Genomic DNA, 16,135 nt, shown 5'->3' on the forward strand with positions numbered 1-16,135 from the left:
CTCCTGTCTCTCTCTCTCTCCTCCTCTCTCTCCCCTCCTGTCTCTCTCTCTTCTCTCATGTCTCTCTCTCCCCTCCTGTCTCTCTCTCTCCTCCTGTCTCTCTCTCTCCTCCTCTCTCTCCCCTCCTGTCTCTCTCTCTCCTCCTGTCTCTCTCTCCCCTCCTGTCTCTCTCTCTCCTCCTGTCTCTCTCTTCCCTCCTGTCTCTCTCTTCCCTCCTGTCTCTCTCTTCTCTCCTGTCTCTCTCTCTTCTCTCCTGTCTCTCTCTCTCCTCCTGTCTCTCTCTTCCCTCCTGTCTCTCTCTTCCCTCCTGTCTCTCTCTTCTCTCCTATCTCTCTCTCTCCCCTCCTGTCTCTCTCTCTTCTCTCCTGTCTCTCTCTCTCCTCCTGTCTCTCTCTCTCTCTCCCCTCTTGTCTCTCTCTTCTCTCATCTCTCTCTCCCCTCCTCTCTCTCTCTCTCCTCCTCTCTCTCCCCTCCTGTCTCTCTCTCTTCTCTCCTGTCTCTCTCTCTCCTCCTGTCTCTCTCTCTTCCCTCCTGTCTCTCTCTCTCCTCCTGTCTCTCTCTCCCCTCCTGTCTCTCTCTTCCCTCCTGTCTCTCTCTCTCCCCTCCTGCCTCTCTCTCCCCTCTTGTCTCTCTCTTCTCTCATATCTCTCTCTCCCCTCTTGTCTCTCTCTCTCTCCTCCTCTCTCTCCCCTCCTGTCTCTCTCTTCTCTCCTGTCTCTCTCTCTCCTCCTGTCTCTCTCTTCCCTCCTGTCTCTCTCTTCCCTCCTGTCTCTCTCTTCTCTCCTATCTCTCTCTCTCCCCTCCTGTCTCTCTCTCTTCTCTCCTGTCTCTCTCTCTCCTCCTGTCTCTCTCTCTCTCTCTCCCCTCTTGTCTCTCTCTTCTCTCATCTCTCTCTCCCCTCCTCTCTCTCTCTCTCCTCCTCTCTCTCCCCTCCTGTCTCTCTCTCTTCTCTCCTGTCTCTCTCTCTCCTCCTGTCTCTCTCTCTTCCCTCCTGTCTCTCTCTCTCCTCCTGTCTCTCTCTCCCCTCCTGTCTCTCTCTTCCCTCCTGTCTCTCTCTCTCCCCTCCTGCCTCTCTCTCCCCTCTTGTCTCGCTCTTCTCTCATATCTCTCTCTCCCCTCTTGTCTCTCTCTCTCTCCTCCTCTCTCTCCCCTCCTGTCTCTCTCTTCTCTCCTGTCTCTCTCTCTCCTCCTGTCTCTCTCTCTTCCCTCCTGTCTCTCTCTCTCCTCCTCTCTCTCCCCTCCTGTCTCTCTCTCTCCTCCTGTCTCTCTCTCCCCTCCTGTCTCTCTCTCTCCTCCTCTCTCTCCCCTCCTGTCTCTCTCTCTCCTCCTCTCTCTCCCCTCCTGTCTCTCTCTCTCCTCCTGTCTCTCTCTTCTCTCCTGTCTCTCTCTCTTCTCTCCTGTCTCTCTCTCTCCTCCTGTCTCTCTCTTCCCTCCTGTCTCTCTCTTCTCTCCTGTCTCTCTCTCTCTCCTCCTGTCTCTCTCTCTTCTCTCCTGTCTCTCTCTCTCCTCCTGTCTCTCTCTCTTCTCTCCTGTCTCTCTCTCTCCTCCTGTCTCTCTCTCTTCCCTCCTGTCTCTCTCTCTCCTCCTGTCTCTCTCTCCCCTCCTGTCTCTCTCTTCCCTCCTGTCTCTCTCTCTCCCCTCCTGCCTCTCTCTCCCCTCTTGTCTCTCTCTTCTCTCATGTCTCTCTCTTCTCTCCTGTCTCTCTCTTCCCTCCTGTCTCTCTCTCTCCCCTCTTGTCTCTCTCTTCTCTCATGTCTCTCTCTTCTCTCCTGTCTCTCTCTCCCCTCCTGTCTCTCTCTCCCCTCCTGTCTCTCTCTCTCCCCTCCTGCCTCTCTCTCCCCTCTTGTCTCTCTCTTCTCTCCTGTCTCTCTCTCTTCTCTCCTGTCTCTCTCTCTCCTCCTGTCTCTCTCTTCCCTCCTGTCTCTCTCTCTCCCCTCTTGTCTCTCTCTTCTCTCATGTCTCTCTCTTCTCTCATGTCTCTCTCTCCCCTCCTGTCTCTCTCTTCCCTCCTGTCTCTCTCTCTCCCCTCCTGCCTCTCTCTCCCCTCTTGTCTCTCTCTTCTCTCATGTCTCTCTCTTCTCTCCTGTCTCTCTCTTCCCTCCTGTCTCTCTCTCTCCCCTCTTGTCTCTCTCTTCTCTCATGTCTCTCTCTTCTCTCCTGTCTCTCTCTCCCCTCCTGTCTCTCTCTCTCCTCCTGTCTCTCTCTCTCCTCCTCTCTCTCCCCTCCTGTCTCTCTCTCTCCTCCTGTCTCTCTCTCCCCTCCTGTCTCTCTCTCTCCTCCTGTCTCTCTCTTCCCTCCTGTCTCTCTCTTCCCTCCTGTCTCTCTCTTCTCTCCTGTCTCTCTCTCTTCTCTCCTGTCTCTCTCTCTCCTCCTGTCTCTCTCTTCCCTCCTGTCTCTCTCTTCCCTCCTGTCTCTCTCTTCTCTCCTATCTCTCTCTCTCCCCTCCTGTCTCTCTCTCTTCTCTCCTGTCTCTCTCTCTCCTCCTGTCTCTCTCTCTCTCTCTCCCCTCTTGTCTCTCTCTTCTCTCATCTCTCTCTCCCCTCCTCTCTCTCTCTCTCCTCCTCTCTCTCCCCTCCTGTCTCTCTCTCTTCTCTCCTGTCTCTCTCTCTCCTCCTGTCTCTCTCTCTTCGCTCCTGTCTCTCTCTCCTCCTGTCTCTCTCTCCCCTCCTGTCTCTCTCTTCCCTCCTGTCTCTCTCTCTCCCCTCCTGCCTCTCTCTCCCCTCTTGTCTCTCTCTCCCCTCTTGTCTCTCTCTCTCTCCTCCTCTCTCTCCCCTCCTGTCTCTCTCTTCTCTCCTGTCTCTCTCTCTCCTCCTGTCTCTCTCTCTTCCCTCCTGTCTCTCTCTCTCCTCCTCTCTCTCCCCTCCTGTCTCTCTCTCTCCTCCTGTCTCTCTCTCCCCTCCTGTCTCTCTCTCTCCTCCTCTCTCTCCCCTCCTGTCTCTCTCTCTCCTCCTCTCTCTCCCCTCCTGTCTCTCTCTCTCCTCCTGTCTCTCTCTTCTCTCCTGTCTCTCTCTCTTCTCTCCTGTCTCTCTCTCTCCTCCTGTCTCTCTCTTCCCTCCTGTCTCTCTCTTCTCTCCTGTCTCTCTCTCTCTCCTCCTGTCTCTCTCTCTTCTCTCCTGTCTCTCTCTCTCCTCCTGTCTCTCTCTCTTCTCTCCTGTCTCTCTCTCTCCTCCTGTCTCTCTCTTCCCTCCTGTCTCTCTCTCCCCTCCTGCCTCTCTCTCCCCTCTTGTCTCTCTCTTCTCTCATGTCTCTCTCTTCTCTCCTGTCTCTCTCTCCCCTCCTGTCTCTCTCTCCCCTCCTGTCTCTCTCTCTCCCCTCCTGCCTCTCTCTCCCCTCTTGTCTCTCTCTTCTCTCCTGTCTCTCTCTCTCCTCCTGTCTCTCTCTCTCTCTCTCCCCTCTTGTCTCTCTCTTCTCTCATCTCTCTCTCCCCTCCTCTCTCTCTCTCTCCTCCTCTCTCTCCCCTCCTGTCTCTCTCTCTTCTCTCCTGTCTCTCTCTCTCCTCCTGTCTCTCTCTCTTCCCTCCTGTCTCTCTCTCTTCTCTCCTGTCTCTCTCTCTCCTCCTGTCTCTCTCTCTTCCCTCCTGTCTCTCTCTCTCCTCCTGTCTCTCTCTCCCCTCCTGTCTCTCTCTTCCCTCCTGTCTCTCTCTCTCCCCTCCTGCCTCTCTCTCCCCTCTTGTCTCTCTCTTCTCTCATGTCTCTCTCTTCTCTCCTGTCTCTCTCTTCCCTCCTGTCTCTCTCTCTCCCCTCTTGTCTCTCTCTTCTCTCATGTCTCTCTCTTCTCTCCTGTCTCTCTCTCCCCTCCTGTCTCTCTCTCCCCTCCTGTCTCTCTCTCTCCCCTCCTGCCTCTCTCTCCCCTCTTGTCTCTCTCTTCTCTCCTGTCTCTCTCTCTTCTCTCCTGTCTCTCTCTCTCCTCCTGTCTCTCTCTTCCCTCCTGTCTCTCTCTCTCCCCTCTTGTCTCTCTCTTCTCTCATGTCTCTCTCTTCTCTCATGTCTCTCTCTCTCCTCCTCTCTCTCCCCTCCTGTCTCTCTCTCTCCTCCTGTCTCTCTCTCCCCTCCTGTCTCTCTCTCTCCTCCTGTCTCTCTCTTCCCTCCTGTCTCTCTCTTCCCTCCTGTCTCTCTCTTCTCTCCTGTCTCTCTCTCTTCTCTCCTGTCTCTCTCTCTCCTCCTGTCTCTCTCTTCCCTCCTGTCTCTCTCTTCCCTCCTGTCTCTCTCTTCTCTCCTATCTCTCTCTCTCCCCTCCTGTCTCTCTCTCTTCTCTCCTGTCTCTCTCTCTCCTCCTGTCTCTCTCTCTCTCTCTCCCCTCTTGTCTCTCTCTTCTCTCATCTCTCTCTCCCCTCCTCTCTCTCTCTCTCCTCCTCTCTCTCCCCTCCTGTCTCTCTCTCTTCTCTCCTGTCTCTCTCTCTCCTCCTGTCTCTCTCTCTCTCTCTCCCCTCTTGTCTCTCTCTTCTCTCATCTCTCTCTCCCCTCCTCTCTCTCTCTCTCCTCCTCTCTCTCCCCTCCTGTCTCTCTCTCTCCCCTCCTGTCTCTCTCTCTCCTCCTGTCTCTCTCTCCCCTCCTGTCTCTCTCTTCCCTCCTGTCTCTCTCTCTCCCCTCCTGCCTCTCTCTCCCCTCTTGTCTCTCTCTCCCCTCTTGTCTCTCTCTCTCTCCTCCTCTCTCTCCCCTCCTGTCTCTCTCTTCTCTCCTGTCTCTCTCTCTCCTCCTGTCTCTCTCTCTTCCCTCCTGTCTCTCTCTCTCCTCCTCTCTCTCCCCTCCTGTCTCTCTCTCTCCTCCTGTCTCTCTCTCCCCTCCTGTCTCTCTCTCTCCTCCTCTCTCTCCCCTCCTGTCTCTCTCTCTCCTCCTCTCTCTCCCCTCCTGTCTCTCTCTCTCCTCCTGTCTCTCTCTTCTCTCCTGTCTCTCTCTCTTCTCTCCTGTCTCTCTCTCTCCTCCTGTCTCTCTCTTCCCTCCTGTCTCTCTCTTCTCTCCTGTCTCTCTCTCTCTCCTCCTGTCTCTCTCTCTTCTCTCCTGTCTCTCTCTCTCCTCCTGTCTCTCTCTCTTCTCTCCTGTCTCTCTCTCTCCTCCTGTCTCTCTCTCTTCCCTCCTGTCTCTCTCTCTCCTCCTGTCTCTCTCTCCCCTCCTGTCTCTCTCTTCCCTCCTGTCTCTCTCTCTCCCCTCCTGCCTCTCTCTCCCCTCTTGTCTCTCTCTTCTCTCATGTCTCTCTCTTCTCTCCTGTCTCTCTCTCCCCTCCTGTCTCTCTCTCCCTTCCTGTCTCTCTCTCTCCCCTCCTGCCTCTCTCTCCCCTCTTGTCTCTCTCTTCTCTCCTGTCTCTCTCTCTCCTCCTGTCTCTCTCTCTCTCTCTCTCCCCTCTTGTCTCTCTCTTCTCTCATCTCTCTCTCCCCTCCTCTCTCTCTCTCTCCTCCTCTCTCTCCCCTCCTGTCTCTCTCTCTTCTCTCCTGTCTCTCTCTCTCCTCCTGTCTCTCTCTCTTCCCTCCTGTCTCTCTCTCTTCTCTCCTGTCTCTCTCTCTCCTCCTGTCTCTCTCTCTTCCCTCCTGTCTCTCTCTCTCCTCCTGTCTCTCTCTCCCCTCCTGTCTCTCTCTTCCCTCCTGTCTCTCTCTCTCCCCTCCTGCCTCTCTCTCCCCTCTTGTCTCTCTCTTCTCTCATATCTCTCTCTCCCCTCTTGTCTCTCTCTCTCTCCTCCTCTCTCTCCCCTCCTGTCTCTCTCTTCTCTCCTGTCTCTCTCTCTCCCCTCCTGTCTCTCTCTCTCCTCCTCTCTCTCCCCTCCTGTCTCTCTCTCTCCTCCTGTCTCTCTCTCCCCTCCTGTCTCTCTCTCTCCTCCTCTCTCTCCCCTCCTGTCTCTCTCTCTCCTCCTCTCTCTCCCCTCCTGCCTCTCTCTCTCCTCCTGTCTCTCTCTTCTCTCCTGTCTCTCTCTCTTCTCTCCTGTCTCTCTCTCTCCTCCTGTCTCTCTCTTCCCTCCTGTCTCTCTCTTCTCTCCTGTCTCTCTCTCTCCTCCTGTCTCTCTCTCCCCTCCTGTCTCTCTCTCCCCTCCTGTCTCTCTCTCTCCCCTCCTGCCTCTCTCTCCCCTCTTGTCTCTCTCTTCTCTCCTGTCTCTCTCTCTTCTCTCCTGTCTCTCTCTCTCCTCCTGTCTCTCTCTTCCCTCCTGTCTCTCTCTCTCCCCTCCTGTCTCTCTCTTCTCTTATGTCTCTCTCTTCTCTCATGTCTCTCTCTCCCCTCCTGTCTCTCTCTCTCCTCCTGTCTCTCTCTCTCCTCCTCTCTCTCCCCTCCTGTCTCTCTCTCTCCTCCTGTCTCTCTCTCCCCTCCTGTCTCTCTCTCTCCTCCTGTCTCTCTCTTCCCTCCTGTCTCTCTCTTCCCTCCTGTCTCTCTCTTCTCTCCTGTCTCTCTCTCTTCTCTCCTGTCTCTCTCTCTCCTCCTGTCTCTCTCTTCCCTCCTGTCTCTCTCTTCCCTCCTGTCTCTCTCTTCTCTCCTGTCTCTCTCTTCTCTCATGTCTCTCTCTCCCCTCCTGTCTCTCTCTCTCCTCCTGTCTCTCTCTCTCCTCCTCTCTCTCCCCTCCTGTCTCTCTCTCTCCTCCTCTCTCTCTCTCTCCTCCTGTCTCTCTCTTCTCTCCTGTCTCTCTCTCTTCTCTCCTGTCTCTCTCTCTCCTCCTGTCTCTCTCTTCCCTCCTGTCTCTCTCTCCCCTCCTGTCTCTCTCTCTCCTCCTCTCTCTCCCCTCCTGTCTCTCTCTCTCCTCCTCTCTCTCTCTCTCCTCCTGTCTCTCTCTTCTCTCCTGTCTCTCTCTCCCCTCCTGTCTCTCTCTCTCCTCCTGTCTCTCTCTTCTCTCCTGTCTCTCTCTCTTCTCTCCTGTCTCTCTCTCTCCTCCTGTCTCTCTCTTCCCTCCTGTCTCTCTCTTCCCTCCTGTCTCTCTCTTCTCTCCTGTCTCTCTCTCTCTCCTCCTGTCTCTCTCTCTCCCCTCCTGTCTCTCTCTCTCCTCCTCTCTCTCCCCTCCTGTCTCTCTCTCTCCTCCTGTCTCTCTCTTCTCTCCTGTCTCTCTCTCTTCTCTCCTGTCTCTCTCTCTCCTCCTGTCTCTCTCTTCCCTCCTGTCTCTCTCTTCCCTCCTGTCTCTCTCTTCTCTCCTGTCTCTCTCTCTCTCCTCCTGTCTCTCTCTCTTCCCTCCTGTCTCTCTCTTCTCTCCTGTCTCTCTCTCTTCTCTCCTGTCTCTCTCTCTCCTCCTGTCTCTCTCTTCCCTCCTGTCTCTCTCTTCCCTCCTGTCTCTCTCTTCTCTCCTGTCTCTCTCTTCTCTCATGTCTCTCTCTCCCCTCCTGTCTCTCTCTCTCCTCCTGTCTCTCTCTCTCCTCCTCTCTCTCCCCTCCTGTCTCTCTCTCTCCTCCTCTCTCTCCCCTCCTGTCTCTCTCTCTCCTCCTGTCTCTCTCTTCTCTCCTGTCTCTCTCTCTTCTCTCCTGTCTCTCTCTCTCCTCCTGTCTCTCTCTTCCCTCCTGTCTCTCTCTTCCCTCCTGTCTCTCTCTTCTCTCCTGTCTCTCTCTCTCTCCTCCTGTCTCTCTCTCTTCCCTCCTGTCTCTCTCTTCTCTCCTGTCTCTCTCTCTCTCCTCCTGTCTCTCTCTCTTCTCTCATCTCTCTCTCTCCCCTCCTGTCTCTCTCTCTCCTCCTCTCTCTCCCCTCCTGTCTCTCTCTTCCCTCCTGTCTCTCTCTTCTCTCCTGTCTCTCTCTCTCTCCTCCTGTCTCTCTCTCTTCTCTCCTGTCTCTCTCTCTCCTCCTGTCTCTCTCTTCCCTCCTGTCTCTCTCTTCTCTCCTGTCTCTCTCTCCTCCTGTCTCTCTCTCTCCCCTCCTGTCTCTCTCTTCTCTCCTGTCTCTCTCTCTCCTCCTGTCTCTCTCTCTTCTCTCCTGTCTCTCTCTCTCCTCCTGTCTCTCTCTCTTCCCTCCTGTCTCTCTCTCCTCCTGTCTCTCTCTCCCCTCCTGTCTCTCTCTTCCCTCCTGTCTCTCTCTCTCCCCTCCTGTCTCTCTCTCTCCTCCTCTCTCTCCCCTCCTGTCTCTCTCTCTCTCCTCCTGTCTCTCTCTTCTCTCCTGTCTCTCTCTCTTCTCTCCTGTCTCTCTCTCTCCTCCTGTCTCTCTTCCCTCCTGTCTCTCTCTTCCCTCCTGTCTCTCTCTTCTCTCCTGTCTCTCTCTTCTCTCCTGTCTCTCTCTCTCTTCCCTCCTGTCTCTCTCTCTCTCCTCCTGTCTCTCTCTCTTCTCTCCTGTCTCTCTCTCTCTTCCCTCCTGTCTCTCTCTCTTCTCTCCTGTCTCTCTCTCTTCTCTCCTGTCTCTCTCTCTCTTCCCTCCTGTCTCTCTCTCTCTCCTCCTGTCTCTCTCTCTTCTCTCCTGTCTCTCTCTTCTCTCCTGTCTCTCTCTCTCTCTCCTCCTGTAGTAGTATTACGTGATTTTATGTGGTATTATGTATTATGTGTTATAATGCTGAAATAGTATGTTGTGGTAATATTATAAGGCAGTATTATGTGGTAGTACAGTAGTATTTCGAGGTATTATGTCGCAGTATTGTGTTGCAATATAATGTAGTATTATCTGGTAATATGTAGTATTATAATAGCAGTAGTATTATTATGTGGTAGTTTAATGCTATGCTAGTGTTCTGTGGTATTGTACTGTGCATTATTGTGCAGTACTGTATGGAACTGTGCAGTACTGTGTAGTATCATGCAGTACTGTGTAATATCATGTAGTACTGTGTAGTACTGCAGTACTGCAGTCGTCCTCACCTCCAGTGTGCAGTACAGGACCGACACGGCCAGGCTCAGCTCTCCTGACACCGTCTTCATGTCCTTCAGCAGCATCTGCTCTGTGCTCAGACCTGGGTACAAATACTGTGATAAATACTACTAAATACTGCAATAAATACTACAAAACTACAGCATCTGCTCTGTGCTCAGACCTGGGTACAAATACTGTGATAAATACTACTAAATACTGCAATAAATACTACAAAACTACAGCATCTGCTCTGTGCTCAGACCTGGGTACAAATACTGTGATAAATACTACTAAATACTGCAATAAATACTACAAAACTACAGCATCTGCTCTGTGCTCAGACCTGGGTACAAATACTGTGATAAATACTACTAAATACTGCAATAAATACTACAAAACTACAGCATCTGCTCTGTGCTCAGACCTGGGGACAAATACTGTGATAAATACTACTAAATACTGCAATAAATACTACAAAACTACAGCATCTGCTCTGTGGTCAGACCTGGGGACAAATACTGTGATAAATACTACTAAATACTGCAATAAATACTACAAAACTACAGCATCTGCTCTGTGGTCAGACCTGGGTACAAATACTGTGATAAATACTACTAAATATTATATATATATATAAGCATTTTGTGATATTTAGTACATTTTATCGACTTTTGCCATTCAGCTGGTTTAATTTGAAGTATCGTAATATAAAGTTATATACATATACTCTCTCTATATATATATATACATATATATATATATATATATATATATATATATACACACAGTACTGTGCAAAAGTCTTAGCAAAAAAAATCTGTCAAGCGAAGATGCTTTCAAATATAATGAAATGAAAAGTTTTTAAATATCAAAAAATGTACTATAAAGAGCAGTCTACTGACACTAATGCAGAAAACAAATAAATAAACATCTAAGATCAAAATTGATATAAAAAATCTAGGGTGCCTAAGACTTTTGCACAGTACTGTACATATATATGTAAATATCTATATATATATATATATATATATATATATATACAGTATATATGTATATGTATATGTCGGCCCCTTCTGTGTGTTTGTCACTGGATGTTTTGTCTTTGCTGTGCCTGCCTAGGAAACTGACCCTCAGGAACAAATAAAGTTTTTTGAATTGAATTAAAGCTGCTTGAACGACGGTGAGTCACCTGACACGTCGAACTTGGCGGCCTGCAGCGCGGCGAACAGAGCGCCCCTCTGTGGCAGAGCGGGGAAACGCTCCTCCAGCACTGCAACATACTGACTGTCTTTAGGAGTCACTTTCCCTGCTGCAGGAGCCATGTTCACACAGTCCAGCAGGATGGTGGCTGCACACACACACACACACACACACACACACACACACACACTGCAGTGTTAGCAGCCTCCAGATGGTTTCAATTACATGAGGCCATGTGACTTTTTAAAATAAGAATCTATAAACTGTAATGTCACTTATTTAAAAGCAGAGATTACAAAGAGCTTTACAGAAAAGCTTGATTTAACACAAATGCTGTATATACAGTATATACATATACAGGGTTAGGGTTAGGGTTACATACATACCTACATATATATATATATATATATGTACAGTATAAATATATTTTACCGTACAGCAGCTGAGCCAGCTGCTGGTCCAGGATGTCCGGAGCTTTCTGGACGATGCGCTCCGTTACCAAGGTAGCACAGGATCCCACCGTCTCCACGGTAACAGGACAGGAGGAGGAGGGCTCTCTCTCCAGGAGGTGATGGTCGATCACCTCCACCACCGCCCCCTCCAGGCCAGCGTCTGCACTGCAGGGAACAAACAGGCTGGTCAGACAGTCCAGCCTCTGATGTCATCACAGAGCAGCTGGAGGGTGCGTGGCTACCAGGCAGGTCGCTGTGGCCACCTAGCTGGTAGCCATGGCTACTTGGGAAGCATGTTCTGGCTACCTGGCTGGTGGGTGTGGCTACCTGGGCAGGACATTGTGGCTTCCTGGCTGGTGGGCGTGGCTACCTGGGCAGGACGTTGCGGCTACCTGGCTGGTAGCCATGGCTACTTGGGAAGCATGTTCTGGCTACCTGGCTGGTGGGTGTGGCTACCTGGGCAGGACATTGTGGCTTCCTGGCTGGTGGGCGTGGCTACCTGGGCAGGACGTTGCGGCTACCTGGCTGGTGGGTGTGGCTACCTGGGCACGACACTGTGGCTACCTGGCTGGTGGGTGTGGCTACCTGGACAGGACGTTGTGGCTACCTGGCTGGTGGGTGTGGCTACCTGGACAGGATGTTGTGGCTACCTGGCTGGTGGGTGTGGCTACCTGGACAGGACGTTGTGGCTACCTGGACAGGACGTTGTGGCTACCTGGCTGGTGGGTGTGGCTACCTGGGCAGAACATTGTGGCTACCTGGCTGGTGGGTGTGGCTACCTGGGCAGGACGTTGTGGCTACCTGGCTGGTGGGTGTGGCTACCTGGACAGGATGTTGTGGCTACCTGGACAGGACGTTGTGGCTACCTGGCTGGTGGGTGTGGCTACCTGGACAGGACGTTGTGACTACCTGGCTGGTGGGTGTGGCTACCTGGGCAGGACGTTGTGGCTACCTGGCTGGTGGGTGTGGCTACCTGGACAGGACGTTGTGGCTACCTGGACAGGACGTTGTGGCTACCTGGCTGGTGGGTGTGGCTACCTGGACAGGACATTGTGGCTACCTGGCTGGTGGGTGTGGCTACCTGGACAGGACGTTGTGGCTACCTGGACAGGACGTTGTGGCTACCTGGCTGGTGGGTGTGGCTACCTGGGCAGAACATTGTGGCTACCTGGCTGGTGGGTGTGGCTACCTGGCTGGTGGGTGTGGCTACCTGGGCAGGACGTTGTGGCTACCTGGCTGGTGGGTGTGGCTACCTGGACAGGACGTTGTGGCTACCTGGCTGGTGGGTGTGGCTACCTGGACAGGACGTTGTGGCTACCTGGCTGGTGGGTGTGGCTACCTGGGCAGGACGTTGTGGTCGACCAGTGTCAGCCGCAGGCGGCCGGCTCGCTGCAGGTGCAGCAGGTCCAGCTGGTCTCTGAACAGCAGCAGATCAGCTGATAAACCGGTCTGTCGCAGCAGGAAGACGCTGTCCGAACGCAACACGAACTCTGACTGACAGATGTTCAACACTGGGAGAGCGAGCATCTCACTCTGTACAGTCTGAGAGAGAGAGAGAGAGAGAGAGAGAGAGAGAGAGAGAGAGAGAGAGAGAGAGAGAGCGCAGAGCTGTGTGAGCTGACGGCACTGAGCGTGCTCAGTAGGACTGCAGTGATTGGGTGGAAAGAAACTGGACTAACAGGAGCAACAGCACATTTAGATTTAGATGGGATGAGAGATCAGATCAGATCGGATCGGCTCGGCTCGGCTCGGCTCGGATCAGTTAACTCCTTGTAACCTGGTTAGCGGGGAAATCACATGACTGTGATCCATGTAAACACTTTAGTCCAAATGTCACCTTAATCTGATTGTTCAGCTGTTGGTGTGTTGTACCGTGTGTCTGAGGAAACCAATACAGGAAGAACAGGAAAACATTTCAGCTCATCAACTGACTGGATGAGGTGAGAGCTGATTGGATGAGAGGTGAGAGCTGATTGGATGAGAGGTGTGAGCTGATTGGACGGTGGCTGACCTTGAACAGGAAGTAAGCATAGGCCAGAGCGGACACCATGGAGTCGACGTCGCACGCCTCGTTCCCCAGAACAACATGGAACCCCGGACCGGCTTCAGCTGCGTCCGCCTGGGGAGGGAAGAGCGGGACGGACCGTTCAGACCGGCTTCAACTCAGAACCTCAACTAACACTCACTGATACTGAAGCTGCTGAGAAACGATAGTTTGTGCCGATGTTCAATATCTGTCAATTTAATTTTCATGCAAAATAAATTCCCAGTATTCAGTGTTTCCTCCTGAATTTCATTCTTGTCAGGTGGAAAAACCTCTGAAACATTTAGAGCATCATGGGACACTAAAACTCTCCACTGAAACCAGGAGGATGACTGCAATAATAATAAGAAGAGGAAGAATGAAAAAACTTCCATTCATTACAGATTCCTGTTCAAATATATTATGGCAATTAGGAAACATCAACGGCTTTTATTTTGAAATGTCTGACCGGAAGGTTTTCATTGTCCAGAAAGATTTTTAAAAAACAAAATTGACCTGAAAACTTTTATTTTGAAAAGGAAGTGTTACTGTATAATTCTGTCCAGCTCGACGCTGTTCAGTCAAACATGAACATGACGTGAATCACTGCTTTAAAGACCTGAACCTCCTAACAGACCCGGGGCAGAGAGACTGACTCCAGGTCAGCTAGAGGACAGGAACATCCTGTCAAACTGACCTGAACCTTCTAACAGACCCGGGGCAGAGAGACTGACTCCAGGTCAGCTAGAGCAGTGGTTCTCAAACTTTTTCACATCAAGGACCCCTAAACTGACACAAATTAGACCACGGACCCCCATCTGATAAGATTTTTGCTTTTAGATGTTTTATTACAGAAAGTGTATGAAACCCATGACCAAAATAGTCATTCATTCTGTCATTGTGTTACTTATGGATGGAATTATAGTGAAAATAAATTATTCCCCTTTTTGCTGGGGACCCCCTGGAACCCCCTCAAGGACCCCTGGGGGTCCCCGGACCCCACTTTGAGAACCAGTGAGCTAGAGGACAGGAACATTCTGTCAAACTGATCCAAACACAAACTGTCCGCGAGCGGCTCGACCAGAGGGACAGAAACGGCTGGAAACAAAGTCTCTCTCTCTCTCTCTCTCTCTCTCTCTCCCTCTCTCTGTCTCTCTCTCTCTCTCTCCCTCTCTCTCACACACACACACACACACACACACACACACACACACACACACACACACACCCAGCAGGTGTTTACCTGCACGGCTTGGCGGCAGCGGGACAGGAAGTCCTCCATGTCTCTGCTGTTAGCAACACAACCAGGCTAACAGCTAGCTAACCTGCTAGCTAACCTGCTAGCTAACCTGTGAACCGACCGGTTAACGGGAGCTAACAGCGGCACCGTGCAGCTGTCAGCCGGTCATGCGTTTCCGCACACTGAGGGGATTATGGGTAATGTAGTGTTATGGGTCACGCTGCGCTTAATGTCTGCCGCGAGCTCGTAAAACGACCAGCTGTTGCGTTCAGGTGCTTTCGGTTGGAAATAACGGCAGTATTTCCATGTTCCAAACACATCACTAACCATCCGGTAACTTTTATAAAATATTAACATACAGAAATCTGAACAGATCGATAAAGAACACAAGCTCTGACTGTGGTAAATAAGATATTTCCACCAGCAATGAAGGCAGCATGACCACTGGACGAATGGAACTCTGGGTAATGTAGTGTCTTGATTTCTTTCTTGAACTCGTGTGTGTGTGTGTGAGAGAGAGAGATAGAGAGATTATTATTATTATTATTATTATTATTATTATTATCTGTTATTTAAAAAAATTTTTTATTATTATTTATTTATTTATTTATTTTTGTTACTTAATAATTTAATTGATGATTAATCTCTTGTTACATGCTTTGGCAATATTGTTTGTTTGTGAACTGACATGCCAATAAAGCACCTTGAATTGAATTGAAAATTGAGAGAGAGAGAGAGAGAGAGAGAGAGAGAGAGAGAGAGATAGAGAGAGAGAGAGAGAGAGAGAGATAGAGAGAGAGAGAGAGAGAGACTCCGCCAGGAATTCAGTGTGCATTAAACTAAAAATGTAATAAATAAATAAATAAAAAAGATCACAAATGTTCTGTGCAGGACTCAGATGTTGTTCTTCTGCAGGCCAAACTGTTTTTATCCTTAATCTCACTTTACAATCTTCTATTCTGTTCTATTCTGTTCTACTGTTCCACCACCGGTCTGGTCTCTGCTGCCCACCGGGCGGCAGCGGCAGAGCAGCTGAACCGGTTCACACCGGATCATTTCTGATCTCGGATCTTTTCTCTGGAGGATTTTGCTTCACACTGATTTCCTCCTCTTCAGTTCAGAGAGAAATCTGCTGAAGATCAATTTAAACTCCTGTCAAAAGTTTATTTCATTTTTATTTCTTTAAATCTTCAACCCTAACCCATATTCTTTGAAATGTTGATTCTAGAAATATTGCCAAGTATTTTGTTCCCTACAGAGAGGCAGAGCAAACACACTGTACACACACAACATAAACTGTGACACACACACACACACACACACACACACACACACACACACACACACACACACACACAGGTTTTGAATGAAATGTGAGTTTATTGGCTGTTCCAGTCTGTTGGATCTTCAGCTAAAACAACATTCATGTTCATTTCAGATCGTCTATAAAACACCAACAATAGAAATCTTATAAAATAGACATTTTCTATAAAGTCTGTTTAGTATTTTCTCATCATTAGAAAACATCATATTGTTCTGAGAAACATTAGACAAAAAGATACTTGTTCATTTTCTACAATCATATTGCAGAAATTATATTTTTTGACATTTGTATATTTTATTTCTTTTTTTTCCTGTTTATATACAATCATGTGATTCTGCATCAGAGGGGTGGAGCCAGTGGAGGATCAGAGCAGAGAGGAAATCAGCTGTGTGACATTAAAGGGACGGTTCAGCTTTTTAATAACAATCCTGTTCAGCTCAGCTCAGGAAAACCAGAAGAAACAAGATGAGTCCAACATGAAATCCTGTTCCATAATGTTATGTAATGATATGTAGCAACGTTAGCTGGCTAGTTAGCCCCATCTTTAGGCCGACATTCAAATGTTTGTTGAACCGTTTCGCAGCTGCAGATCAGACACATGACCGAGGTTTTGACTTTATTTTGATGATCCATCGCTCTTTTCCTGGTAAGAAATTGGAATTCCTGACTTTCTGACGTCTCTGAACGCAGCGTCTGACCTCCTTACTGCTCTGATGAGACTCTGAGACTGATGTTTCAAAACCTCTGGTGACCCCTGACCCCTGCAGTGACCCCTGACCCTGCAGTGACCCCTGACCCTGCAGTGACCCCTGACCCCTGCAGTGACCCCTGACCCTGCAGTGACCCCTGACCCCTGCAGTGACCCCTGACCCTGCAGTGACCCCTGACCCCTGCAGTGACCCCTGACCCCTGCAGTGACCCCTGACCCCTGCAGCAGTCTAGATCTTCTCCACGTAGTTCCCGGGGAACATCCCCTCTCTGCCTCGCAGACGGCCGAACCACCAACCAGACGCATCTACAGACAAGACAGAGAGAGACACTGACCTCTGACCTCTGACCTCCCTGTGGAGGGGGCAACAGAAAAGACTAGTAGTAGCAGTAGTAATAATACTGTTATTGTTATTATTATTATTATTATTAGTTAGCAGCAGTAGTAGTAGTAGCAGTAAC

General features: G+C 50.4%; 2 protein-coding genes across 6 annotated transcripts in view; one reads left to right on the plus strand and one right to left on the minus strand.

Moving 5' to 3' along the window:
- The window catches only part of prune (prune exopolyphosphatase), a 19,743-nt gene extending 5,971 nt beyond the window's left edge, over positions 1-13,772 (minus strand). For 3 of the 4 annotated variants that reach the window (XM_078287273.1, XM_078287271.1, XM_078287274.1), the window contains exons 1-6: positions 13,645-13,772; positions 12,390-12,497; positions 11,718-11,920; positions 10,359-10,543; positions 9,916-10,074; positions 8,735-8,826 (exon numbers count right to left, since the gene is read on the minus strand). In XM_078287273.1, coding sequence (XP_078143399.1) covers positions 8,735-8,826; positions 9,916-10,074; positions 10,359-10,543; positions 11,718-11,920; positions 12,390-12,497; positions 13,645-13,683 — 786 coding nt within the window. In that variant the 5' untranslated portion in view covers positions 13,684-13,772. The remainder of the gene's footprint in view (positions 1-8,734; positions 8,827-9,915; positions 10,075-10,358; positions 10,544-11,717; positions 11,921-12,389; positions 12,498-13,644) is intronic. The other variant, XM_078287272.1, reaches the window with a different exon arrangement.
- Positions 1-16,135, plus strand: part of decr1 (2,4-dienoyl CoA reductase 1, mitochondrial) — a 317,727-nt gene that overhangs the window by 288,294 nt on the left and 13,298 nt on the right. The window lies entirely within an intron of this gene.

This window comes from Centroberyx gerrardi, chromosome 12 (genome assembly GCF_048128805.1).
Source record: "Centroberyx gerrardi isolate f3 chromosome 12, fCenGer3.hap1.cur.20231027, whole genome shotgun sequence".
NCBI lineage: Eukaryota > Metazoa > Chordata > Actinopteri > Beryciformes > Berycidae > Centroberyx > Centroberyx gerrardi.